General features: G+C 40.0%; 1 protein-coding gene across 1 annotated transcript in view; it reads right to left on the reverse strand.

Moving 5' to 3' along the window:
• CLIC5 (chloride intracellular channel 5) overlaps window positions 1-16,493 on the reverse strand; it is a 51,639-nt gene that overhangs the window by 11,748 nt on the left and 23,398 nt on the right. Inside the window, exons 2-4 of the mRNA XM_057375451.1 lie at window positions 13,430-13,539; window positions 12,889-13,014; window positions 11,461-11,567 (exon numbers count right to left, since the gene is read on the reverse strand). Coding sequence (XP_057231434.1) covers window positions 11,461-11,567; window positions 12,889-13,014; window positions 13,430-13,539 — 343 coding nt within the window. The remainder of the gene's footprint in view (window positions 1-11,460; window positions 11,568-12,888; window positions 13,015-13,429; window positions 13,540-16,493) is intronic.

Raw genomic sequence — 16,493 nt, forward strand, 5'->3', positions numbered from 1 at the left:
TTTTTTTTTCTCTTGCAAGCTGGCTCAACAGAGTATTGTAACTTTAATCTGTATAGATCAATTCTTCTCCATTGAGGWGCTGTGACTGCAGTACACATGACTCTCTACTCCATATTGAACAGTTTACCTCCCCCCTGTGATTTCAATAAAACCCTTGGGATTTGAGTGCTGCCTTGATTTCTGCTCAGCCATTTAAGAGTCAGGTGCTTCGTCTAAGCTGGCTCTGTAGGGTCCCTCTGTGCTCAGAGGGATTGAGCATCTCCAGAGGGTAATTCCATCCCACTGCCTGAGACATCTGATTCCAAGCAGTGTGACTCACCCCACACATGCCCTTCTTGCTGCGTGAATTACTGATGAAACCTAAAGGACTAGCTCAGACTAGACAACTCTCTTTCAGGGAGGTGAAGTCAGGCAAGATGAATCCTACCCTTTGAATATAATTTCACAGTTCACCCAAGTGATGTAGGATAATACCTCAGATTTTTTTAGAAGTTCGTTAAATATTAGGGTTTACTCCCCACAGGGCAAATACATTGCCAATTTGAGCACTGCAGCATCCTTTCCAGGCATGTTTCTGTCTCATAAAATCCCCAGCTCTAAGCAGCAAATGAGTGGGAGGTCACTGAGAGAGCCACTGGAAATGCAGAGAAGGATAAAGGTTKTGTGCTCCCATGCATCCAAGGCATTTAGATGCCTAAGTCTGGGCCAAAGGGAGTTTCTGGGGTGACTCAGCTCTCCTATTAAAGATGTTCCACTGCAGATAAATAATTCAATATTCATTGGAAAAGAGGCCTGTTCATGTTCCCACAATAAAGGCAAATGCCCACACATCCATGCGGAAAAGCTGTGATCTGTCTGTCTCTACCCACTTAATGAATCAACAAATACCTGCTTGTGTACACAGGAGAAATAAATTAGTGTCTCATTCCTCAACTCCACTTTCTCCTGGTTTGGGGTTGTTTTAGGGGATGGGGGCTCATATTCATCCTCCAGACAGAGGATGGGACTTGTCACTTCAGAGCTGAGACTTGAAAAGGGTTTTTTTACTCCTGGCCAGTGTTGGGGTGAGCTTACAACAGGAGTGGGGTGAGTCACAAAAAACACAGGGGCACACATGGGAACAGTCCCACAACTCTGGTCATAAATCCCCTTTCAGACATGCTCTGAAAAAGGCAAAAACTGGGACGTATTTTCCATACATGTGGCACATGTATATTCTGTGTATGTCCAGTGAGAGAAATGGAGGTGCTAAGGTGGATTGATTGATTAGAGTTTCATCCAAAATGTTCGGGATATTTTCACAGATGTGTCTCAAAAACTTCATAGAAGGAATGAGAGTCTGAGAGCTTGATTCCCAAGTACCTTATCCTGACAGAGAACCATGGGTTAAGAGGGTTTAGGAGATGTGAGTCTCTTCTTCACTTTTCTATATGACCTTAGAAAAATAATTTAAATCATTTGCCTTACCACTTCCTATATACAACAAAAAAAAAAATAAATAAAAATAAAATAAAAATACTGTTTGGCCACTAAACAGCAAATATAACAAAAATGAGAGACGTCTTGGCATATTCCTATTTTTGTGATACCATGTGTCCTACTCTCAAATTAAACCTAGTGAAGCAGGTGAATCAATAATGCCTTTAAAAGTAAATTAAACATGTTTTTCAAGCATCTAGAAAGATTGTTTTGGCTTGTTTCTATTTGTTTTGCTGCMAACTCAAATTCCCTCCTTCCCTTTTCTTATCCATTTTTACAATGGAGGCAAGAAATAAATGTGATACTCGTAACATTATCATGAAGAATGCAGTCAGAGCACCTTCAAATGCTGGTTTTTAAGAAGAAAACCCAGGTGTTCAAATAACAGCAAAGCAAAGCTTCATTTCCAAATCTCTTAGGAGTCCAAGTAACCCTGAGGGAAGGAAGCAAGTGAATGTAAAACTACTGGCCTACAAGTGCCCCAGGAAGAGCAGCACCAAACCTRCATTTCACAAATCATCGTGGCTCTGTAGCAGCACATAAGTGACAAGCATCATTTCTAGGGCACATCCCCGAGGGCCTAATCCTGACCTCTGCCATGTCAGTCTTGTGCAGGTGTCCCTAAAGTAACTGCAGACAAGCAGCAGATGATTTGCTTCAAGAACTTGGAAAAAAAAAATTAATAAAAAAAAATCAAGCCCTGCAGATTATCAACACACATTATTTACAGCATGAGGTTATCGCTCCGCTATCTCTGTGTTCACTCAGAGTGTAAACTTTTGTTTTACTACCAAAGAGCAAATAAGAGGATTTTGGGACTAACAAAGGAAAACCAGCYACATGTATCTGCGTTCGAGTTAAGGAAGTTCCTGGTAGAGAGTGCAGCTGGGCTTTAGCAGCGGTGCTGTGGGGACCCCTTGTGTTTCAAGATTTAAGCAGAGGAATTTGTTCCTGTACTGGTTGCTGGTGCTTGAATCTTTAATACCAATTTCTTTCAATTTCAGGGCAAGTAGAAAAATAAAGYCTGCTTCTGTTTACACCAGGATAATCCCAATTGCATTCCACTGACTTCAAATGTGTTATTGAATTCCAGCATTGGTGAAGACATGAGAGGGAGACACAGCAATGCCTACCTAGCAGCACTTGAGAAGGAAATTTTAAAGTTATTAAGTTCCCAAATCCTTCAGTTCACCTAGAAAATCTTAGTCTCAAATAGATTTAGTTAGAAATCTAACTAAGAATTTCCAGAAATTTTTGTCCTTTGTGCTCATAAATTGTTACTGAGACACAAAAAGCCATGAGAGGATGAGATCTACAAATGACTCACATCTTAATTCTTTTCCATTGTTTCTGTGCTTTTGAGATTTTTTTGTTTCAAGCCCCATGAAATGATTTTGCGATCATTGTGATTATGCCTCAACTTAGAATCCCTGAAAGGAGCAGAAACAAAATCAGTTATAATTAAGTCTGGATGTATGAAAATAATTCAAGTATTAGTAGGGAGGTCACACTGCCGCTGTTGCAACTAGGGCAAGCATTAAAAACATTTTTCCTAATTCTGGTGTCCCCAATTAAAAAAAAAAAAAAAAAAAAAGGCATTGGGAATTCCAGCAAGAGGTCAAAGGAAAACAGTAATACAATTCTCAAGGACTGGGAAAAAAAGCTTTAAAGGCCAATGACACTTCAGTGTACCAATGACACTTCAATTACACCTATTCTCTGCTCAATTAAATAAAATCCTTTCAAGGATAAAGAATGTTTGCTCAATGGGGAAAACTGACTGGGATGTGATTTACAGAAGATGAGAGTAAATAACCCAAAGATCCTTCTGGCCTCAAAGTCCATGAAAATCAGATTTTTTTCTGCAATCAGAAGAATCAGGATATATTGACAAGAATTATGTCTCTAATTCTCACTTTCTCACCTCATCTCTAGCACTGTTTTCAAGCTGAAAGCTAATGACTGAAGATCTAATGAAGAAACTTTGCAACACTGTTTTTCATTTATTTTTCATTCTTATTTTCTCTGTTATTTTATGAAGAACATTCACATGTATAAAAAAAAATCTGTTTAGAGAAAAACAGATTCTGGGCCAATTTTTTTCCCTTTGGGCCAATTCTTTTTTCTTTGAAGTCACCAACATTTTAGCAAACTGACTTCCAAGAGCCACTTGCTGGGCTCTCTATCATGTGATAGCTTGCAATGGCTAAATAGAAGCTTGTGAATAATCCTGTCAGGACATCCAGACCAATTGGGGATGTAAACCTGAAAATTTGGTTATATAAGATTTGGTCACTGAACTGAGTAAGGCCACAACTTCATCTAAGTCCTGGTGGTGGTGAACACACTTAGGATACAGCAAGTCTATTGTAATGAAGGGAGTTACCCACCAGGGCAAAACCATASAGCAATGAAGTTAAAACTCAGTTCTAAATAATAATGTCATTTAGGCCTCCCATTCCAGCAGTGAGACGCTTAATTCCTCCCAGGACTGCTGCCCCAGATTGCTCTAATCCACTTCCAGCTGTGCTACTGCTCCTGTGTGCACATGGGAGCTCGGCTGGGAAACAGAACAAAGCATCCCAGTGAAGCCAGCAGCACTTGGAGGAATATTCAAACACACAGGGGAAATAATTCCCTCTTAAGGAAGAGCGTCTGCCAACTCCTGTTCCCACTGCAAGTGTTTTAGTCTAGGCCTGGCCTTGCATACAGGCYCTGACTCAGCAAAGGCTTGAGAACGTGCCTTAATTTCATCATGTCRTTAACCTTGTTGACTTCAGCATGTGCCATAAATTTAATTTATGTAAATACATTTTTTTTCTCTTCCTCCCTATGGTATTCTAAGCCTTCGAAGTCGCTTCAGCACAGATGTGTCAGAAAATTGAATCTGTTAGTAAATTTATTGCAAGTATTTACAGTTCTCAGAATGGCTGCATCTGAGATTGCTAAACAGGCATACCAAGTTCCTGCCTTGGAGACCCTGCAGTCTGATCACATCTGGACTTACAGAAAATGTTCTTTTTGTGTTGTTTTCAACTAGTGTTTTTCACATTTCCATCAGGAAATCTTTGTATCTCAATTAGCAAGGTCTTAAAAGACATAAAGTTCAGAAATATTCCCTTGTAAGGTACATATTTCTCAGATTAAGGTGATGGTGTATTATCATTTTAGAAAACTGAAAACCTCTTCCTTCTAATGGCATAATATTTCAGTTCTCAGTTTTGGCAGGTCAAAAGATATTGGTCTTTAAAGCTGTCACTGGTACCAGACAGAATATAGGAATACTGATGGCCGTGGGCCTCCAGCCAGCATGATTCTGGGGACAACTTTCAGAAAGTTATTTCTTAAGAAAACTTATTTTACAAACTGTTGTTCCTGAGCATTTTAAAATCGGTCTTTGATTACTGGGCAGAAAGCAGATAAAGCAATTTGGGGCAGATGATAAATGCAACTTGCAGCACTCCTTAACAAGTTAGCACAAAGCTATCACCACAGTTTTAGAGGTCTTTATATGTGTGTTTTTATAAGGAGACAGAGTGAACAGTTTTATTAACATATCATGAGTGAGTTATGTGGGTCATCCCAAATGAATGGCAATAAAAGCTTTATATCACACTCACCAACATGTATTTGGTACTTTATGTGCCACAAATGTTGCAGAAAAGCTATTTTACATATGTTTTAAAGACTGGGTATTTTTTATATTAGGGCTGGTTTTGTAAAGCTGCCAAGCACTTCAGCTACCATGAGCCCAACGTTATTCAGCTCAGGGGGAGTAATAAAAACTTGTTTAACATGTTCTGAAATAGCTGCTCTTTTTTTTGTGCTTCAAAAGGCCAAAATTAAAGAATCATGGAATCAGCAYGGAATCATGGAATGGCCTGGGTTGGAAGGGACCTTAAAGGTCATCTATTTCCAYCCTCCCTGCCRTGGGCAGGGACACCTTCCACTAGAAGATCTGTCATCCTGACATAWTCTATCACAAAGCAAATAATTTTCTCTAAAACAATTAAAAACCATCTTTCTAGTCCTTCCTGGTTGCATGACAGAGAAAACTTGGTATGGTCRCAGCACAGGACAAATTGTGGCTTGTGCTGGGCCTTGGACAGAYGTGGGGTTTGCAGTGGAAAGTAAAAATTCTTCAACTAAAGAGAAARAAGAACAAAATGTAATGGCAAGTTTGTACACAGAGATCACACACGATATTTGTATTTATTTATACATTTATATTTATAGTTATAATTATCATTATAGTTACAGTTAGAGTTATTTATATTTTTTATATTTATGTTTATTTTTCTATTTATTTTTATTTATATTTATATGGCACCTTGAAAATCTTCAAAAAGCATAAAGCATTAATATTGGTCCCAAATTAGAGTCTGATCCAAGATCCCTGTCRCAGGAAACTTCCCATCAATACAAGAGCATTCACACAGATTTTTAAACTTGCTCTGGCAAACTCAAGARCAGCTTTGCCAGGAACTTTGCTGGTCACAGGGTGAAGTCTTTGGGCATGGAACAGGTCAGACAGAAGGACCAAAGATTCAGGAGAAGCCATATCAGAGCTGCAGTTATAATCTGACCCCTGTGGCTGAGAGAAGCCAGGCTGGAAGGAAGGGAGGTGACTCCCTGCCCATCCCCACCATGCAGGGACGATTTGGGGACAGATGTTTGGGTCCCCTGCTGCTGGAGCCAAACCAGACCACACTTGTCAGGATGTCCCAGGCTGCCCCACCACAGAAGCTCCCACCCCTCAGAACCACAGAGGGTCTGACCATGGAACTGGTGTTATTGTAAATATTCTACACTGGGGTTTGGAGGAAACTGATYTTCTGCTCATCTCRAGAGGCGTGTGAGGGCTTCTGGAAAGGATCATTGTGCACCATTCAGCCTGTGCACATACCTGTGCTATGGATCTGACCCTCTGCTTAGCAGGAGCAACTCCACGGTGTAAAACTGATGTAGGGCAGGTTTAATTCCAGCCCTGTACGTGTGTGCGCATTTCCACTGCACGTGTACACACACAGCACAYCGGGAGAGGCATTTCCCACCTCACGCACCAAACCACAGAGTGTGATGGAGCTACTGAGAGAGGTGAACGGCATTTAATCACATGTGAGTTAATGATTTAAATGCGCTTTTATTTTTGGCCTCTTGATGTAAATCCAAACCAGACAAGCGGAGTCCTCTGGTCAGACGGCTGGAAATTCCTCTGCATGAAATTGTGTTGGTGGTCTCCCAGCTCAGCGCCTTCTGAGGAGCTGCACAGTGAAATATCCTTCCGTACCGCTAATGAATGCGCCCACCCACACTGGAGCTGGTGCCCCCTAAGAACTCAATTCAAGAACAACTTTTTAAACTCCTACATGCTATCAAAGGGCTCATTCTATGAGCCAAAGAACTCACAATTTTAGGCAGGACAGTTAATGGGTGGTTGCTCCAGGTTGTCCCCTTGGTTTGCAGTACACAGTCTCGCAAGTAAAAATAACAAGCAGGATGCTGACTATGTACACAGCATTCCAGTTAATTAGATTTCATCCTCCTCCGATGAATACATAAATTGTTGCCACCCTGGTGACCATACAGAGCRTGAGTGACTTGCTCAGCATCAACCAGAGGAAGCAAAGTAAACACACAARACCTCAGTTTACTTTCCTGTGCTCAGACTTCTTCTCGATATGAAACAATCACTAAGCAACGAAAACCTCTCAAACTGTGAAAACTTGAGAAAGAGCTTCCAGGAAATAATTTTCAAGAYTGCTGTCAATGAACCCTCTCAAAGACCTCTGTCCTAGTGTGAATGAGCATTTGTCATTTTAGGCACAAGGGGTGAAGCCTGGTGACAACAGCCAGAGAAGGGAAGAATCCAGTCGTGCTACTGAGACACAGATCTAATCCCACAACGAGGAGATGACTCCTTCAAACAGGGCTGTTATAAAATTATCAAGTGGCACAGGGGGTGGAAGGAATCAAGTTCTGATTGAACTGACTTGAAATAATAAATGCACACACTTTCTTTAAACACAGCTTGCCACATCCTGAGAATCTGGAATCAATTCCTTCCCTTTCAAGAAGCTTAAAAGTGGTGGGGCTTTGATATGGCATGAGCATGTTTGCTTCTGGGCTTACAGCCCTCGCCAGCCCGTTCCAAAACTTTCAACTTTTTTATATTATAAGACAGAAAAGTTAGGAAAACAAAGACAGAAAAAAAAGAATCAGAAATTCAGGGAACTATTAAATCAGGGCAGCCTCATTGCCAAATACCTTTGGTAAGTAAATGAATCATGATCGATAACATATTGCCATGCAGACTTACAGGAGAATGTTATCACCTGCTTCTGTGCCAGGCATAAAACATAACGGTGTGTGGCTAATGAAGTACTGCATGAATCCAGAAAAAAATCACTATTTTTCTCTGTAATGTTAAAGCATTTTTACTTCAAAGTAAATTTAACCCATCCAGAAAAAACATGTTTTTTTCCATGAAAACTTTGTCAAAATTGACAGGTTACTATGAAACACTTCTCTTTTGACGACGTTGCATTTGTGAGAGGAAGCTGTCTTGACAGAAAGAGCCCTGTTTTGTTAAGGGGATGTTTCCAYCCTGATTGTAAAGCTGCTCGTGTAACGCTGCTTGTTTTATACATTCACATATTTGCCAGCAGAGGGGGTCACAATCTTAGAAACAGAGGTATAAACGTCTCCTTGTATCTGTTCACTCTCATACGAGGACCCAAACACCAAAACAAGCAATTACCACTCTTATTATCTTCMGAACCTTCCTCTTATTGTCTTCTTCCACTTTCTGGAAAAAAAAATTCATTTGGCTATGTACCTGGTGTCCTGGTATCCCACCTGTTATTGAATTCACTCCCCTGACTCTCGAGTTAATTTAGACAACCTAATTTAGCTACCTTGYTATTCAGCACTCCCCTATTCCAAACAAAAATAAATCAAAATTATTGTTCATATAATGATCTGGGTTCTATAACTTATTTTTAACTTAATAACAAGTCTTTTTCTATTTGTGTTTTGATCATGTGCAGCTGATGTTCCAGGCACTGGTGTGGTTTCCAGATTGAGCCAAGCACTGGAGTCAGCTGGAGCTAGGARTTGATAAAGAGGATGACTATGAGATCTATCACCTTTATCTCAGAGCTGGCATCTACAGGAACCATTTAAGATAATCATAAGCAACAATCTCTATTCTTTTTTGGATCTCACCTGCTTATGTGGAGCCAGATAAAGTGACTTCATCTAAGTAATTACATTTTATGTTTATAAAATGTTTTTTATTGTCACAGAACTATAYAAAACTACTACTGCTGTTATATAGGAAAGATAAAAATATAATAAAATACTATATAATATAATATAATACAAAAATACTATTACAATGTATAAAAATAAATGTATAAAATAAAAATATATACTATAATATTAATAAGATTTCAAAACTATTTACTTCAGTTGGAAGCCCCAAGCTGTACTAGGGAAGGGTCAGGCTGGACATCAAGAAGAATTTAGTCACAAAAGAGTTATTAAGAATTAGAATAGGGAGGTGGTGGAGTCACCATCCCTGGAAGTATTCAGGAAGGGACTGGAAGTGGCACTCAGTGCTCTGGTTTAATCGACAGGGTCATGAACATTCAAAGTTTGGACTTGATGATCTTCAAGGTCTTTTCCAGCTTTGGGGATTCTGTGATTCTATTATATTCTATTATTTTGAATAATACAGCAGGACCTGTTGCAAAATGATATGCATCAGATCAGGGCACAGATTCCRTTTGAATCAGTGTTGCAATTTTACAAAAATTTACAAAATACCAATTAAAAAGAATTACGTTCATTAGGAAATCTGTACACAGTGCTGCTCTTCTTCTTTGCCCACAGTCTTTTCACTGCTCAAAATATCTAACACAACTACTTTTTCACTAACTCATTCTCTTCCATACAAATTGGCCTTCASAATAACTGCTGTTGATCAGATGAACTGGACAGAAGGTGAGCAAAACGTCCCTGGGATAAGGGAGAAAACATTCTTCCTCAGCCCTTGAAAACTGGAATTCAATTACTCTGCTGAAATTGAGGTCTGCACTGACAGTCCCAGGGACCCYAAGGTCCTCAGGAACTTTACTTCATTGACAGAAAGAACTCAGTTAATGATAGAAAGAACCAGTGCTACTCTGCCCAGCTTTGCTTTATTCTCCCTGAACTGCAGCACTCCAGCTGTAAAAAAAAAAATTAAGCTAAAAGCTTTTCTCTACTTTGARGAGGAAAGTTGAGCATCAGTACATTCAGAGAGTGCAGTGTGTCTGGCTAAGACAGGAGGAGGAACCAGCTAAGAAAAGTGGAGTGAGGATGTTTGCAGGAAGCAAAGATTGTTGCTCTCCTGCAGCTTAACAGCTCTTGTCTCCACAACCTTGGTGTGCTTAAYTGTCATTTACAAGAGTACCTAAACCAAGAGATTGTTATGCAGAACTAGGGAAAGCTCCATTTAATCATACTGTAGCTTCTAAAAATGTGGAGCTCTTCATGGAATTAGATTCCTTATCTCACCATAGTGGATATTTGACCTTGAATTCCAGCTCTGCTTATGGCCAGATGCAGACACCTCTAGGACAGCCATTTATTCCTGGCTGGAGCTGCCCTTGTGGGGACTGAATATTCAAATCCAGGGATTCGAATATTGCAGTCACTGAGAAGCAGGAGTTAGGATTGTGCATGTGGGGCAGCACAGCTGAAGATTTAGAGTTGCAGAGCAGACCATAAAAATTCCTTGTGAATGGCCAAGATATTTCATTTTCATTGTTACATCTATTTAGTCTAACTCTTAATTTATCTTCCTTTTACAACTTCCTACAGAGGTTAGCTGAGCACCCCATTAGCATTAGCCAAAAAGYCCAAGTTTTTAGCATCACTGAGAAGTGAAGCACTGTAATTATTTCCTTCTGTTAACAACACAAAAATATTACAGAGGAGATTGTTATCYGATATAAATCATTTACCCACTTTTATCTCATGGGTCAGCCCCAGGCAATGAAATATAATTGCACAGATGAAATGTGTGGCAGAACTGGAACCTGCAAAATCTAGTTTTTTCTGAATTATCTGAGCACACGGTATTCAACATGCCTTAGGTCTCTGACWGTGAAACCAGGAATATAAGGTAGGAGGTACATCAGTGAAGGACTGCAAGTATTCTACTAGGTCATCTCAAGGGACAGGGATGTGTAAATCCCCCAGCTTTGAGGAGCAACAGGAGCTCAGACTTGCTGAAATCTTGCCTCTCTGAGGGGAAAGGAATGTGGGGAAGAACAGAAATTTTATTACTAAGACAGTGTGGGATCCATGTAAATATGAATGGCATCTGGCTTCTGGGGGGCTCTGTCTTTTCACAAACAAACGTGAAGGAAAATCTGGAGCTTACAGAGCACAATTACATTTTCTACATTAACTTCTTTCTTTTAATTATTTTATATTAAATGTCTTGATATAACTCAGTTTATATTAACAAATTAGCTAAACAGCATAACATAATCATAAGATAAGGGGACCAAGAGCCCAATGGGAATCTAATAAAGTATAAATTGCTCTCACAGGTTTGGGTCCAGCCAACACACATGCACTAAGCAGTGAGTGCCTGGGCAGAGTAGAGGTAGCACAGTCCACCAGTCTCTTCCAGTAAACAGTAAAGGATCGTGTTCTGGTGAAGAAATTGGGCTGTATAGACAGGAGTCATGTCATGGCTGATGGTAAAGAGGCTTCCAAAAACTCTGTGCCTGTTTTATTTACTACAACAGATGTGGTTAATTCAACTGTGGACATGTTGAGTCCACCTAACAAAYGACCTCCAGCTGATCAGCAGCACTACCTGATGTCATCTGAACAGAGCTTACAGTAAAATGGAGAATGGCAAAATTTTTCCACTTSTAAGCACACAAACTCCCTGGCACGTTTGGCAGTGGTCATACTCACCAGCATTATCCTGCTGCTTGGTGTTTTTGATGTATGCAGAAAATTTGGAAAAGATATCGATTCCAGCAGTGTTTGATTCGCGGTGCTTCGCAGCCAGCTTGGGGTACCTGAAAAGGCAAAAGCAGTGCGAGAGTAACATCTTGCAACCAGTACTACAGTAATGGCTACAAGATTTACCAGAAGAGAGAAAAACCTCCTGCGTGAAGAACTGCAATTAACGGTCATTATCTCAGAACAACAGCTTGGCAAGACCTTCTTAACCCTATTGTTATCTGTCTGTCAAGACAGGCGTGTGGAGAGTTACACATGATGGTGTCAGAACAGAGGTAATTGCACTTGTGCTTTCTGTAACCACAATCCAAAATGAGCTTTAAAGCAGAAGGAAGCATAAATTTCCAGAAAGGTGCAGGGGAGTCTGTCTGGCAGCCAGCTCTCTCCATTATGAATGGTAGTCATGTCTAATCCTCTACGCTGAAAATTAACTCCAGGATGGAATAGCAAGGGGAGTTAGGATTGAGCAGGTGAAGAAACATAAATATAGCCTCTGCATTGCTTTTTATAGACCTTTGGTGAAAAGGAATGTATTGATTTGAAAGATAAACACAAACTTATGAGTCCTACTGACTTCAGGGGTCTTGGAACAGAGTATAGAAAATTTAAATATCTGATCTCTTGCCTCAAGACTAGCCTATAGCTGCTGATTTACTTGAAGGTAAAATGYTCTATAAGGAACCAATCCAAATTTGATTGATTCATAGATTCTAAGGCCCAACTTACAAGCCAACTATTTCTTTTTCCCTTTATCCTTGTATTAAGTCCAAAATGTTTGACTAAGGCATATCTGGTAAATCTAAACATTTCATTGGTAGCTTTTTCCTACTGGAAAGATCTGGGCCTTATTTCTAATCTGAATTAGTTTGGTTATAACTTCCAGTCATGGGCTCTTGTCATTTCTTGACTGGAATAATGAGCACTTTCCTGCCCCCAGAGCCTCKCGTCCTCTGTAATCAGCTTCCCTTCCAACCTTCCTAACACAACATACAGCTCAGGAACCTCTGGTTTTTCACTGTAAAATGCTTTTCCTGGCACAGATATTTTGTGGCAATTCTCAGCATCTATTCCAAGTTATTTTTAGCTTTGCAAAATGTGGCCACCAGACCCCTACAAAATTTTTCTAGCACTGGTCTCCTTAATTCTGCATACAAGGGCATCCTGAAATGTGTACAGAGAAAACATTCTGCAGTTATTAGTCACACAAGTAACCTTCACACATGGAAGTCATCTCACTGAAGCCAGCAAGTTTCATAAATAAATATTACTCCTGTAAGTAAAGGTTGTAGGAAGGAGTGCTTTTTAGGAACACTTCTTAGGGCATCTTTCATTCCTAGGAAATGGAATATTGACTGAAAAAAAATCCGAAGGTCTTACTTTGGAGGTGCAAGAATCTCTTCCAAAAATTCCTCAATCTTGTTAACATCTGTCTTGACTTCTCCATTAAATGTCAGGAAAGGTGGGTGGGTCCCAGGAGCCAGATTGTGCAGGTCAGCTGGCTTTCTGCAAGCAGAGAAAAACTCATGAAATCACTAATCTTTATGGTCGGGTAGTTGCACAGATATTTATAGTTCCTACAAAATCAGTCTGCCCTTTTTTTTTTTCTCTCATGTAATTTGTGGTTAGAAGACTTTGAAACTACCCCAAGCACCCTGTTTAATATAAAAACATTCCACAAGTGAAAAAAAAAAAAAAAAAAAAAAAAAAAAAAAAAAAAAAAAAAAAAAAAAAAAAAAAAAAAAACAAGTGAAAAAAAAAAAACCAAAAAAAACAACAACCAAACCTGAATCCCAACTATTTTGTTGTGCACCACAGGCTCTCTAGGCCAGATAAAAATCTGATTTAACTTGGAAGGGTCTTTCTATATTGCAAACACTGGGTCATACAACTATTTTCAATTAAACTGAACAATTTTTACCTTTTCAGATCAACAGTGGTGACGTTGAACACAACTCCTTTGAGCCACAGGATCATGAAGAGACGCTGGGAGAATGGGCAGTTCCCAATGCTTTCTCCATCTATACCAGCCTGGGGGATGGAAAGAGAGGAAAAATGGACTTCAGACTTGTTACTCATTTACCTMCCTCAAGATGAAAAATTGGATRTTGAAAGAAAAATAAGCATTTTAAAAATAACCAACAGTGCCTGTTATTTAATGTMRTTTATMATCAACACCAGAATGGAGTCACTGMAGGATTCAGCCTTTGTCAGGAGCTCAAGGATGCTCAATGTGGAGYYTCTCCTGAGGGCAGCTCCAAGGACATTTGTCYCCTGCTGATGGCAAGCAGCATCCAGGGTGTTCTTTCAACTACTCTCATCCCTACAGGACTTCCTGCTTCACGGGCAGGGTGGAAAAACTCAGCACCTGTTCTYTGTTCTATTTAGGTCTATGGACTGCAGTTTATGTCAGCTCAATGTTTGCTTCACTGTTTTGCTATCTAAAACAATTACTTCAGAGTTAAACCCAAAAACTCTGGACATTGACTCCGTAAAGCAACTGCCTCAGACACAAACAGCCAGGTCTAGACAGAAACCTCCATCTGAATCCTTCCGAGGTTCAAGGCAGGTTTCAGCCACCACACACAGTCCTTTCCTATCTCTGTTATCCAATGAGTTGCCTACAAACCACGACACAACAATACAAAACTGCTAGTGCTAGCATTAAGGAAACAGCATATTTTTTCCTCTAAAAATTTATGGTCCTCAGCCATGCAAATTCTAACTCTGAGCCATGGAGGGATACAAATAACACCAGCTGAACTGAGCCAAAGCTGAGGCCAAGGACAACATCCTTCTACAATAATTATGCTTGTGGCCAAAGCTTTCAGGACGATAATGGTTTTGATAGATTTCCATTTTAATTTGTGGTACCATTGTGTTTAAAAGATTCTTATAATCCTGGTGAAGCAACCAACCTTCCGCTGTTGACCCACACGGGTTGCATAACTGTATTTTATGCACACAGTGTGTGTCCGAAAACAGCTGATGAAAGAGCTAAGCAAATAAATGCCCTTTTCCTTTGGAGACTGTATTATATTACTCTGTTGGCTCTCATAAATTTTCTCTTATTAATATTCAAGCTGTGAGGTAGCATTTCTSTGTCTTAAAGAACATATCCCTTCTAATTATTGCAGCTCTGTGAAACATCCCCAGAACAACTAGAAACATTTTGAGACACGTCCAGTTGGTATAAATTCAGGCCTTGCCTAAGCAATGTTCAACCAAATGATTTTCTGGTGGGCATCAAGAATCTTTCTCATGTGTTGAATGCAGCTTTTGATTATTCTGGGTTTAAAAACAAACTCCACATTTCCTGTCACCARACTATGGGGAGAGTGTGAATTCAAGGCTTGGAGACAACTGTTGCAAAGTTTAGAGCTGTGTAAAGAGTGTTGTTCTGGGTTCAGATTCAGCTTCAAGCACTCAGACTCTAGAGGTACTTGGATATAGGGGAGAACAGTTTGGCTGCAGTTTTGCTTGAAATTATGGGCTTGTAAAATGTCTGGCACATTGGGGATAAGCAAGGAGCAGCCAACAATGTGGGTGAAAGAGTGGTAGGGCGTGAGGATGAGCAAAAGAAGATGCATTTCCCATCTACCTGAGGCGTGAGTAGCCTAGTTCTGCAGAATTTTATGAACTAAATTGTTAGCTGTGTTCTGCAAATTTCATGGCAACAGCAACAATGCCACCATGGRAATAAAAGGCACCACCAGAGTGCATGGCATAATTACTGCAAAGTCACGWTTTCTAATTTGGATTTAGCTCGTTRAACCATYGCYAGGAGATTTTGACACCTTACCCYTCCTGAACAGAGGYAAATRCTAAGGGAGCAAACAGCAATATGACACCAAATTTCCCCTTGCTTTTTTCACCACCTTAGTCAAAAATCAAAATTCAATCTTTTTCGGGAAAGACACAGGAACACCATTTCTCTACTCTCTCCAATTGTATATCCTTAAGCAAAGGTTAAAGGTTACCCAAACCTGAATCTTCTTATACATTCTCTACCCTTCAAGGGAATGGTGAAAAACCATCTCCAGACCAGAAGACTAAAGGGGGAACAGAGCAGCTGATTCATGGAACCACAAATCCACAGATTTACAGAATGACAGAACCACAGAATCTGCTGAGTTGGAAACAATCCACAAGGATCATTGAGTCCAGCTCTTAGCACAGGACACCCCAAGAGTTACACCGTGTGCCTGGAAGAATGACTATGATAAGGAAGAAACAGGAGGGATGGGTTGTGTGAGGCTAAGGGATGCAGAAGTCATTGGRCAAAGGAGAAAGATGTGAAATCTGGAACAAATGAGATTCACTTGGTGATCAAAAATAAAATTGCGTAGGTCAAACAAGGCCTCCAACAGCCCCAAATGGTCAAAACTCCTACTCAACACTTCCAAAGCAATRGGAAACATAAATTGCTAGAGACACACTGGGAATAGGCAGAGGAAATTCCAAAAACAAAAGATAAACCAAAGAAAAAGTACGGTATGATCTCTGTTCAAAGCTTCAGGATCTGGAAGCCAGGCTCATGATTTGGGTGGAGACTGACTCATGGGTTTTGATCTCATGTGACTGGCATAACTGAAAATACTACCACAAATCACAAGGCAGACTGGTGACAGAGGAGGGAACAGAATCAAAATCTCCCCAGCAACACAATTTATCCATTATATTCAGCTCTTTTTCTGTGGAAATTGTAGGCAAGGCTCCGTCAGTTTTGTGAATCCTTTTCATTGCTTCTAACAGCAGTCAGTAATTCGATGTTCAGCACTCAGAAAGAGCAAAACCTTAGTAGGTAACAACTTCAAAGGCTTATCAGAGTGTTTTGAGATCCCTTGTGAAGTCTATTAACCACCAGGAGGAGATGAGAAAGAAAACTTCCCTGGCTTAGTCACTCTGAGCTTCAAAGGAAAACAGCTTTCTTAAAGCACTCCAGTAGTGYCTAAATACCAACCTATTACATATCTGTCCAAGAG

Source organism: Malurus melanocephalus, unplaced genomic scaffold, assembly GCF_030028575.1.
Source record: "Malurus melanocephalus ecotype Western Australia unplaced genomic scaffold, MMel_1.1 scaffold_249, whole genome shotgun sequence".
NCBI lineage: Eukaryota > Metazoa > Chordata > Aves > Passeriformes > Maluridae > Malurus > Malurus melanocephalus.